This window comes from Gymnoscopelus braueri (assembly GCF_963280865.1).
Source record: "Gymnoscopelus braueri genome assembly, chromosome: 7".
In the NCBI taxonomy this organism is placed as follows: Eukaryota; Metazoa; Chordata; class Actinopteri; order Myctophiformes; family Myctophidae; genus Gymnoscopelus; species Gymnoscopelus braueri.
In genome coordinates this window covers 29864946-29877608 of record NC_137608.1, presented here as the reverse complement: position 1 = coordinate 29877608, position 12663 = coordinate 29864946, and the positions used below count along the sequence as shown (strand labels likewise).

The following is a 12663-nucleotide window of genomic DNA, read 5'->3' as shown; positions in this document are numbered from 1 at the left end:
GGAGGGAAAAACAAAACACGGGGCCGAGCAGACTATGCTGGCGTGTTTGTTTTTCTCCTAGCTAGCTCGGGGCTAACTGTGGCTAGCAGCCCGTGGGGCTGAGGAGAGCTTATTAGGCTCATCCCCTGGCTCACGGCTACTAGACTGAGAAGTAGCAGACTATACTACACGTTAGCAATTTAAGCTAGAAAAATTAGGGAACATGTTAAGTTCCTCTAGGAAGAACCATGCGATATTGTCACAGGTTTTGTAAAGAAAGTCAACACCTACCGTCAGCAGCGTCTCGCGGTCCAAGATATTATCCTGTCCTGATGAGACTTTCGCCGTGCCGACTCCATAAGGTGGACTGAGAAGGTGCTTCCTCGATCGAACGAGAAGAAAAACTGAATTACGGAAAATGACTCTCCCCTGACTTATATAGGATGGAGGGCGGGCCCTCCAGTCAGAGGGAGGTCAGAATCCAGCCAAAGGTTTGTCTGGAGTTTATAAGGTAATGCTTCTGTGATCACGCCAGAGGGCGCTCTCCCATAGGCGAGACATCGAGTGAATATTTGAAATAAAACACTTTATCCCTCCCAGTTCTGCTTCCTGCTAAACAGGTGTACCGACCGTGTCCCTGCCTTTTCAGTTGTACTTGTGCTTTCCAAGTCCCCATCACCCCCTCCTGATAATGGGTCAGTTGTGTTCGTTGGGCCGGGTGGCCAAGCCAGAAGAACTGTGGAGGAATCAAATCCCAGTTTCCGAGGTGGTGGGCAGGTTCTTTACCTCAGCACCACCCGGACACCCCTAGCCTGGTAAACCCTCCCTCTGGAAATCTCATTTCCATTTGATTTCAGGAGTGAGTCTGGCCTGATCGCCCATTCTGCAATATTGGCTGTGGGCTGGAGTTGGGCGGGAGTAATACCGTTGACTGACAACCCCTTCAGCCAATGATCGTTTTTCCCCTTCAGCCAATCAGCAGTTCACCAGACTAATGTGACGCAACGGGACTTTTGAGACGGCCATGCCCAAAATAGGTTGCCTTATTCGGATACATGCGTGTCACTGCCCGCCCCTGCCGGTTCTCTAAATTTATATTTTTAAATAGGCTCCGTCATGATTAATTGACCACATACAATATGAAGTTAAACAACTAAATTCTATCCAAACGATATCATATAAGTAAATTCCGTGCCTCAAAATAGAAGTTTGAGATTTTTGAAGTAAAAAAACAGCGGAGAAAATAGCGCACATAAAAGATGGCTGCCGTTCGTGTTTTGTCGGCTGCATTCAGGCTGCACTCTGTGCCATTCGGGCTCACTCGAACTCGCCACCTGATTGGCCAACTGTCGCTGTCAATCACAGAACGATGTGCGACAACGCTGATAGGCTCGTCCATTTGGTGTACACAGCCAATATTGCAGAATGGGCGATCAGGCCAGACTCACTCCTGAAATCAAATGGAAATGAGATTTCCGGAGGGAGGGTTTACCAGGCTAGGACACCCCTACTTAATGGTTCCTTTCAGAGTATTATCACATATGCAAGTGATATTCTGATTGTCATATACAGCTCCCTCAATTATTGCTTCATAAAAAGAGGACTGATGGTTGGGATACATTGGCATTCCAGAATAGCCAACAAGATGTGTTTAACCATGCATTATATTAACAGTATATAGACTGCAACAGTGATGAACTTAGGTAGACCCTTGTGTTGATTAGATACCTGTCCATGATATACAGTGAGTCCAAATAATTGTCTGCGCCAGGCCGAAAGGCATGGCCGAGACTGTTTTGCACCCTGTCCGTCCGTCCATCTGTCCTGTCCGTCCGTGTGTGTGTGTGTGTGTGTGTCCGTCGCCCCCTCCGTCTGTGGACAGCTAATCTCCTGCACTGTTGGCTTGATTGCAGCGCAACTGTGCACACACATCATGTAAATCGCTACACAGTATCTCTATATGTCATTAAACGAAACAGGTCTTTCAGATTTTTCATATTCCATCCTGATTGGCTAAGAATGGCTTCCAAAGTTTGCAGGAGGGCTCCTTTTTGAACAAAATGCCTCAAATTATGAGCACAGCATGCAATTTCTGTGAAATTGTGCACGCACATTCTCACTAGGCCGAGGAAGAAATACCACCGATTTGTGTAAAACTTTGTATGTGCACTCCCTAGAGGCCAAGGAAAAACCTTTGGCCTGGATTTTTCACATCTGCCTTTTATAGCGCCACCAGGAGGCTGACTTATGTAAAACATATTTTTGGATATTACTCCTTCAGATTTTATCCAACTGTAACGCAAATCGGGACACATGATCTCTATAGTCATGTGATCAAGACGGATCTGTTAGATTTTTCATATTCCATCCTGATTGGCTAAGATTGACATCTAAAGTTTGCAGGAGTGGCCCGTTTTGAACAAAATGCCGCAAGTCATGAACGCAGCGGTCCGATTGCGGTGAAACTTTGCACGCGCATTCACACTACGTTGAGGAACAAATGCCACCCTTTCAACATTGCCCTATTATAGCGCCACCAGGAGGCCGAATTTGTTAATAGGATGTTCGTTTAAAGGGTCTACACCATGAATTAAAAAAAATATAATAATATTTAATATCATATTGTTCCCCTGAAACGTTTTCAAAAGGTTTGATCCTAAATCAAGCCTCAGATATACTCATTCCAACTAACTTCTCTCTGGCTTATAAAGCACTTTCACCTGCAATACCACATTGTCCTGTTTGGCACGGGGCGCTATTGAGCCAATTTGTATGCATGTTATCTCCTGGTTCTGTGTTTTTTTTTTTTTTTTTTTTTTTGGTTGGAACTGAAAGATGGGAGGGATTGTACCCTGACGTGACGTGACGTCAGGGACCAAATCAGTTTGGCCTGTTTTGAGACCAATTTACAGAAAACCCCAGATTTGCTGTGAAAGCCTGAGTGTTCAAACTGGGGTATTTTTGGGGATAGAAGAGAGGTAGGGGAGACCAAAAACACACAAAAAGAAGAAAAAGTTAAAATTCATGGTGTAGTCCCTTTAAAGTGCTACCAAACAATTTTTTTTATATTACTCCTACAACTGTTGTCCAAACATCACGCAAATCGGTACATATTATCTCTTTAGTCAAGTGATTAAGACGGATCCGCCCGATTTTTCACATTCCAGCCTGATTGCCGAATTCTAAACATTGCTGGCCCACACTAACCTACCCGACCTGGTGGAGACCTGTGCTCTTTTTCTAGTTTATTACTGCTTTACTCCATGATTGAGGAACCAGAAGTAGCATTTTGTCCCCCTTCATTAACTCTCATTGCATGGAGAACCAGGTCTCAAAATCTCATTTTTATTTTAAGTGGATCCGGACCTATATTTATGAATACCAGACCTTTCACCTTTTTCTTGCCTATTTCACATATCATCACTTGTCATCACTCCTGTTACACCAACATTGGTAACCTGGCAATTTCTTTGGCTCAGTGATTTTAACTTTCCTAAACATAACTACCAGAATAATGTTTTTTAATATGTTGGGAGAATCGGCTTTGTTGGTGTTTGTTTTTTAATTAAAGTGTGATATATTTTGTATATTTCTTTTTGCATTGTGGAGTGAGACAGAAAATGCAGAGAGTGTAGGGTGATGACATTCAGCAAATGGTCTGGGCAGCCTGGAATTGAACCAGGGGACTTATCAGAGCATTGCAGCCATGTGGTATGCGCCCCCTAACCATTCGGCTATTGGGTTGCTCCTGAAGTGTGATTTTGAGACAGTTTACTAGTCAGAGTGAATGGTGAGAGGAAAAAAAGTTATTCAGCCTGCGGAGCACAGAAGCAGCAAACAAAGATGATTGACAATATTTGGATTTAAATCATGCCCATGTACAGTAGCTATACAACCTAAGGTAAAAGCACCGTGGATTAAGTCAATTTCAAACTTTCTGTAACAAAAAGTGCTGTACAGACATTTTAGTGGCCTGGAGCTCATGTTGAGAGTGACCTTTTTACTTAGTTTCTGTCCCATTTATAAATGGCAACATAAGAGAAGTTTCTGGTCCACGGCATGTCTGAACCCCCCTTCCCCGGCCCTCTTTGAACCCATCAACCCTACTGTATGTACCTGGTTCTTGAATCACAATGTGTGCAGTGCAGCTGCAGAGACTCTGAATTGGGCTTTTCCCTATTATCACAAGTTGAGAAGCTCCGTCAGCTGAGGTCATTCTATTTAACCTGGATAATCCAATTTAAATCCACTCCGTAGAAAATATACTCTGTATCCTGGCAGTCATGGCCACCTAAGCCAGTTTCCTCAACAAGATTATCTCAAACTGCTTCTTGCTTGCCTGCCATATTAGTCTCTCTCACTCTCGCTCTCTCTCTCTTTTTCTCTCAGAATTTTCCTGTCATGCAAATGTTCTCTTTCTTATCCTTCCACTCAGTCCCTTGCTTGAGTAGACATGCAGGCACACATTATACTGCAAGAAAACTGTTTGTAGAAACTCTTTGAGCGGTGCTGATGATATCTGCCCTTTTATCTGCTGAATTAAAGCAAGTGGGCTGCTTGCACATCATCGAGATGCCTTTACGCCAAACCTGTCTTACGCACTGAGGAGTTTACTCTGTATTGTAGATGGTAAATGGTGCATTTATATAGCGACTTTATCCAAAGGAGACCTGTGCTCCGAGGAGACATATCTTTCTAGCTAACTATACTTAAGAGTGCTGTCGCAAGGACTTAATTCTGGGCTAATTAGACATTGATTGATCAGATGTTGATGAGTGGAGAGTTATTTGTGAATTAGACTACACTTGGGTTTAATGTCAGGTTTAGGTGTAATTCATAATTATGTAATTGTACGACCGTGTGAAAATCTGTTATTCATCTCTCATCTTGTAGATATGATTAGGCTTTAGAGTTTAAGAATCTTTTCTTTGTTTATTTTCCCTTCCTCCTTGAAGTGTAGAACTGGGAAGGTCAGTGATAGTGTAAATAATGAAATAAGAAGGGATAAACAATAAATTCATTGGGATAATCCGGCCTAAGAACCTAATCTCCAGGGAGCATTTTGGTGACAAAAACGGAAATGGTAGGGAATTAGAATATTGGTTATAACATTCTATCCATGAGCTAAAAGCTGACAGTCTTTGAATGAAGCTAGTCTGACAAGTCACTCTGACTAAACATCTTGGGCCCACACAGTGAAATCCTCAGTGTTTAAATGAACACTCAGGACTTTACTGTGCAGCATCTTTGCCCTTCTTTCCTCTTAATTTTTCCTCCTTCTCCCTCTTTCCCCATCTCCTCCTATCTCGAATGCATTTCATCCAGAGTCACACTTGGGAGGAGCACAGAAAAACCTAGATGAGATGTTGAGATATGTTTGACTATGTTTTTTTTTACCATGTGAGCTGCTCCATTAATTAGCATTGGCTTGTTTATAGGGAGTCTGTTGTGGCCTAGATAATGACGCCAAAGCCACTTTTAATTAATGACCATGAAACATTTATGGAACCATAATTACAGGGGGAAAGCTAAGCCTATTTAATATTGATCTGATCATTAATTATTCTGGCTTTTCATAGCACTTCTCCACATCTATTTTGTAATACTATGACAATATTTTAATTATTTTGACCTTTTATTTCTGTCTCTGAGTAAATCGGTGGGGACGAGAAGGGTTATGGAGAGACGTGCAGTAACGAATTATGTGTAGCAACCTGTTTAAGTCAAAGTGATTGTGAATGGCTGTAATATATCTGGCATCAGAGGAATGCAATTTTCAAAGGCACCCTCACACCCTAAGTCATTTCTAGCGAGGCATAATTGGCAGTTTGTTGATCCATTTGACTATGTTCTGTCAAAAGTCAAGGACTGATAGACAGCTTAATGTGAAAAGATGAGCTCTTATTCAAGCTCTTAGTGCTGTGATAGTTTGATAGTCCACTGTTAGCTTAACTGCTGTCAGATGTTATCCTCGCTCATGACATACGGGAGTGGAGGAAGCCAAGGAAGAACCTCCTTTGATGGCCCATCATCATCCTGGTGGCTGTTTGAGTGTTCAAATCAGATTCTTTGCTGTGCCCCCCATCTCGCTGCTCTCTCACATCAGCCCTGTTATTCTCTTCAGTGTAGTATACCACGCAATCAGGCCTGAAAATAACCTTTAACAAATTGTCAAATCCTGCTGTGGGACGTAAAGTTTTAATGCTAAAACAGCTGCAATGGTGTACTCACATTAAAGTTACAAGCTGCACAGAAACACTCTGCTGCCTCAGAATTTCAATTCAGACCGTGGAATTCGGTCCTCTAGGAGGGCGAGGCAGCGGCACAAGGGGAGGGAACTGAGCATCTGGTTGGCATATGAGATGGAAGGGATTCCCAGGAAACTTGGTGACCCACTTCTTCCTGGTTTTTCCTTTTTAATGTAGCGTTTGGACATCAAAGGGGTTGAGACACATGGCTGCCATCTTGTAATGGATCTCACGTGAGATCTGAGAAAAAGTGGGCATGGATGGATGGAGGGAGGGAGGGTAGGTGGGAGGTAGGGAGGGAGAGAGGTTGGTAGGCATCTCTGTGACCCTTCTATTCCTGTCTGTGATTTTCTGTCTCACTGATCATCCATCTATAGTACATTGATTTCGTAATTAATAAAATGTCATCTCATCATTTGCCTTCCATTTCTTTCACCCCCTTCCAATGACCTCATTGTGTGAATATCCAAATGATTATGTAAAGGTTGTTGGCACCATACATTTTACTTTTGGTTATTTTTAATTGGTTACTCCTCTGACTTAGGAATAAGTCTGTTATTTTGTTTTCACTTCCACTAGTCCTCTGCTGTCATGGAGAGATGTGCAACATATTATCGTGAAGACCTCAAGAGCAGGACATCTCAACGCCCCTGACTGGAAGACCAATGCGGCTGGTTACAATGGTAAGTGTTATTTGACTTGATTTGACACACAAGATTTTGCTGTGTATATAGTCTTTTTACCACAGCCCCTACACTTTGGTTTACTCAATCCTCCTCACTCATATCTCCATGTTTCTGTCTAGATCACATAATCTACATAAACTATCATAAACATTAATTGCTGCCAGCTATGTGTTGTTCTTTTTTTTTCACAATCTGGGAGCCCATTTGGTAAAAAAAAAGGATTACATTTTTTTCTCCTTTAGGGGCACCACCTCCTTTTTTGTGTAGAAACAGGAACACGGTTTGGCTCCTCCCCTTTCTTAGTCCACTTTCTCCCGGGTGCTTCTGTGTTTATTCCTACTAACAACAACACTACTACATGTTTAGGGCAGTGGTGCTGACAGATTCTGCTGTTTGCAGAATCTGTCTAGAGAGATTATAACTGTGTGTGTCCGTGTGTGTCCGTGTGTGTGTGTGTGTGTGTGTGTGTGTGTGTGTGTGTGTGTGTGTGTGTGTGTGTTCGTGCGTGCATGTTTGAGAGAGAGAGAGAGAGAGAGAGAGAGAGAGAACTGGGGGTCAGCCAGGCAGCAGGCCCAGTGACTTTCCAAGTGGTGAGGAATTTAGGAGTGTGTGTGTGTGTCTGGGAGGGGGCAACATAACACAGGCAGGGATCGCAGGCAAAAGCATATTGGAGCTAAAAATGTGGACAGAAGTATTGAAGGAATCCACATTGATTAGCTATACAGACAAGTTACTGTAGAAACCCTTTCGCTGAAGTTTCAGTTTCTTAATGAAAAACTGATTCTGCAGCTTTTTGTGAAGGCTGTGTTGATAAAATGTGCCCTTTCTCATCTGCCCTTTCTGCTTTACACACATTAACTCTGGGAAGTTACGACTTTGCACACCGGGAGTACTTTTGGAGTTTAATAAGCAATTTGGGGATACATGTTTATGTTCCCATTATGCACATTTAGACTAATGCATTGATGGCTACAAATAAAAACTGAAAGTCTTATCAAGGGCTCCTTATTCGGTTACGTCGTCAGAAATACCCTGTCCCTTTTGGGGATTTCTGATAAGCTGCAATCACTGCAAACAGCTTTTGAATATGTGGCAAGAGAGAAGTCTTGAACAATTTCTTCACTATGCTGAAAAATCTTTACCAATGTTGGCGGCACTCCAGAGGAAAGCGCTGGAGGCCTTTTTGACTGACAGCTCTTGTGTTTAATAGTCAGCCACCTGTATGGCTTTGGCCTGATGGATGCCGAGGCAATGGTGAAGGAGGCAGAGATATGGAAGCAAGTTCCTGGCCAGCACGTTTGTGTGGAGAGTGCAGACCGACAGATCAGGTAGACACACGCATATGCACACATGGCGCACGCACAAACATGGACACACACACACACACACACACACACACACACACACACACACACACACACACACACACACACACACACACACACACACACACACACACACACACACACACACACACACACACACACTTACGCACTTGTGTCACACTATTGATTTGACAGTCACATTGATTCCTTTTTTATTTGTGTGTAAAAACACAGAGAAGACACTTAAAGACTATTATAGGCCACAAAACATAAACTCAAGAGAACCCCAGGTTTCTTTGGTCTTAAAGCACAGCTAATTTAACAGATCAATTGAGCTGCTGCAGTGACAAAAAGCAAGGCATAAAAGAACAGTCATAGGGATTTTAATATTACAGATTTCAGAGGGCAGCAAATAAGATTGTGATATGTTATTGATTAAATATTGATTACTGATGCGTTTTATTATAGTCAAAGAATCATATGGGTGTTTTTATATCTTCACTTACTATGTGTCATAGTTTGGTCAAAGCACCGTACCTCTACCTGACTCACTTACAGTTACTTTGTGTATGTGTGTCTGTGCGCGCACGTGCGCGTTGGAGGAGAGGCGGGGGTAGTCATTTTCTTGCTTAGACCTTTATAACCTCCACATTACTTCCAGCCATCCACATTGACAGACACACACACACACACACACACACACACACACACACACACACACACACACACACACACATAGCTCGTTGTAAAGTGGCCACTGTAAACAATACTGTTTGTTTAAAAAGAGCAAGGTAAACAAGTTCACGCTGCAAAAAGGCCATGTTAATCTGCCCAAAACAAGCTGGAAAACAAAACATCCCTATCCTCAAAGTATGAATTATCCCAAGGGTTTAGTCTGTGAATTGTTCTGACATTTGAGCCTGTGGTATAGTACATGTATCTTAAGTGCATGAGGTTGCCAGTGACAGACAAAGACATTTTAATGAGCCGTAAAGGTTTTTGGTCTGCCCTTGATTAACCACTTAACCGGGCGTCCCTATTTAGTGCATGTCATTATAGGCGAAAGATTTGGGAAATTTTACTATTCATATTATTTTTCAAATGGCAGATCTACAAGTTCACTACACATCACATTGCGATGTGTTGTGATGCTGGTAGATCGGCTATTACATTTGTTTTTGTAGATCAGACTTGTGCATGTGTCACGTGTCTGTGTGCATTTGAGAAAGTACATGTACATGTGCGTATGTCTGTGTCCTTGTGTTATTGCACCTTTAGCTTGCTACATAACCACAGCCGCCGCAGATTTGCCGCATTCCCACACACCCTCTGGCTGGCCCCTCAGAGGGCGTTCGGTAATGTCTGTCTGCAATCGTTCGCTTCACTCCCCTTTGGAGCACACACGCGGGGAAAACTGGCTGATCTGTGTGCGATCAGACATGTCCTAATTGGCCCTGCATCTGCTCTGGTCAGTTCTATGCGTATGGTTTCGATATCTGTGTTGTTGTTGAGAAGCCAGAGGTGTGATGTCAGCCCTGTTCTCCCCAACCATTACTGCTGTCATCCATCCAATCAGTAATAGACTACTTTTGGAAGAGGCATTTCTTTTAGTTTTTTGTTTTTTTTTCTCTCTCTTTTCGTTCCATGGCTTATGCAAGAGTAAAATATCACCACGGCCTGTTTCTCTGTTTTCAATGATTTAATATTAAATATTTACATTTGCTATTGGTTCTTGAGCCAGTAATCAACTACCGCTAAGAGAGGAGATGGACTGAGTGGTTTGAAGAAGAAAAGGAGATCTCATGAGGGCTAATCTGGTTAAATTAATGTTAAGGAAAACAAAGGAACTCAGTGGTAAACAAAGACTTTGCTAGCCCCCTCTAGCATTTTTGGACCTCAACTGGAAACAAACTTCTTGTTGCAATGCTTGAACTGAAAAGACTGCACAGTAAACGTGTATTCGGTAACACCAGTGTTGTCTCTACTCTGTTTTTATAAACCTGTTAACCACTTAAATCCTGGCGATACTAGTGAAAATAGCCAATCTACAAGCTCACAATGCATTGCTTTGCGGCACGTTGTGAGCGTGTAGATGGGCTATTTTCGGTCAAGACATTTGGTGTAGAGGGGAAAAAAAGGAGGTGACTCCGGTCAACACAGTACAGTATATAGGGGTTAAGGGTTCGATACTGCTCTGGCATTGCTGCTTCTGGACGTTGTTGTTGTGTAGAGGTGCCAATGCCATGAAGTCAGCCATTGTCGTCCCCAGCTCTCCTCATCACTGTCAGCCTTCCAATCAGTAATCGACTACTGTTGGGAGATGAGATGGATTCAGGCCAGCCTGGAGCAAGGACAAGGAGAGGGAGTCCTTTTGGATTGCTTTGTCTGTAATTCGATGTGCTCATGGCTTCCTTAGCCTGCTCTTCCTTGGAAAAAGAGATCTCAGCAGGGATTTAACCTTCTATGACATTGCTGTCAGAAGAAAAATAAAAGGCATGCAAGAAGCCTAACAGCTACGTTTATAGAGAGAAGTTGTATTAATACTCATTATTGTACTTTAGCCACATTTCTCCGGTGAACATTTTGGCGAAAATAACAGATCTACTAGCTCACAATGCGTTGCGATGCGTTGCGATTTTCGGAGAAGAGATTTGGTGTAGAGGAAAAACATGAGGGGACCAAGGATAAACCCCTGGGGGACCTGGTCAACTAAGTATATAGGGTATACTGTAAGTGGTTAACGATATTTCTGGCATATTTCACTGATATCAGGAAAATGATTACATCATTTCAACTTGGTTAAAAGTTGGCACATTAAACTAGATCTATGAGGAAAATGATCATATGCATGAAAAACAATATAACAATAAAATCCTGCAAAATATTTCGAGTGTATATATAGATTTTTTCCAACCTCTTTTTTTGGGTGTAGAGACCTGTCATGATTTTTATGGCAAGTAACAAGTTTCAGCTGTCAAAGGACCCTCGTTATTATATTTTCACATTTAATCCTTGAGCCAAGTTTAAGGAATACATTCCAAGAAATGTTTTATCTTCAGAACAAAATGAACCTCTTTTTTTTCCTTGTAGATTTATTGGATTATATTAATTTACATCTGTGTTGTATCAGTTAAAGGAGAATTCCGGACAAATTAAGTGTTATCTTTGATGTCTCGTTACTCACCTACCGATGTGAAAAGTAGCGTTTTTTTTTTTCATATATTCCCCTGTCGTCATTTTTTAAACACCCTCCGTTGTTATAATGGGAGCGTGAGGGTTAGTGAAATTCGTCTATTATAACCGACGCAAAGTTGTTTTTTTCACTACTAGTATTCATAGTAGAGTCTCATGATAGTCAAACATGCGTTGAAACTATCTGCGAGGCTGCCGTCAATGGCGAACGATTTAACACTGGTTGCTTGTTTCTTCCAGAACCTGGCAACTCGTGTTGCCAGATTCTGGAAACAAGCAACCAGTGTTAAATCGTTCGCCATTAACGGCAGGCTCGCAGGAATTTTCAGCGCATGTTTGACTATCATGAGACTCTACAATGAATCGTAGTAGAGAAAAAAATAACATTGCGTCGGTTATAATAGACGAACTTCACTAACCCTCACGCTCCCATTATAACAACGGAGGGTGTTTAAAAAATGACGACAGGGGAATATATGAAAAAAAAAACCGCTACTTTTCACATCGGTAGGTGAGTAACGAGACATCAAAGATAACACTTAATTTGTCCGGAATTCTCCTTTAAGTCCTTTTTAACCCCATGAACCCTAGCGTCCCTATTCTGGGTTTGTTAACATCTTTCAAGCTCAAAACGTGTTGCAAGTGCAACGTGACTAGTTGTGAGCTTGTAGATCGGCTATTGTCGCTACTTGACGTACAACAAACGATATACTGTTGGGTTTAAGAGGTTAAAATATCAATGCCACCCTGACAACAGTGATTCCAATTGCCTGGTTTCCAATACAAGACTAAACAAGGCAAGTCATTACCATCACGGAGACAGAGAAATTAAATCACAGTGATTCTTTTGTGCATTTCTGCCAGCTAGGTTATGGTTTCCAGCAACAGCACCTGTCTCTGATCCAGTGTTGTAGACATGTTGATTTGGCCCAGGCACTGGCTAGCCTCACGTTGTACTGCTGTAGAATAATAACTTATGACTCTTCTATTCTCCTAAGCCCAATTCTGGCACGATGACATTCACTGCTTCATGTGCTGGACCAGACCATTGGTGTTTTGTTTGGTTATTCTATGGCTCATGTATGACATCATACCACAGCTGTTTTAGTCTGTTATTCATATGTCATACAACCGATATTTGTATTGGCTATTGGACCATGTGCTGCTGTTAGTTTATGTATAGCAGACAGAACAAATAACACTGTTCTTGTTATCAGGCTCATTCTTGTCAGA

The 12663-nt window shown here is 42.1% G+C and overlaps 1 protein-coding gene across 2 annotated transcripts in view; it reads left to right on the top strand.

Annotated features, from left to right (window-relative positions):
* Nucleotides 1-12663, top strand: part of pcsk5b (proprotein convertase subtilisin/kexin type 5b) — a 76727-nt gene that overhangs the window by 45564 nt on the left and 18500 nt on the right. For both annotated transcript variants that reach the window (XM_080434055.1, XM_080434054.1), the window contains exons 10-11: nucleotides 6807-6910; nucleotides 8124-8241. In XM_080434055.1, the coding sequence (XP_080290181.1) occupies nucleotides 6807-6910; nucleotides 8124-8241 (222 nt within the window). The remainder of the gene's footprint in view (nucleotides 1-6806; nucleotides 6911-8123; nucleotides 8242-12663) is intronic.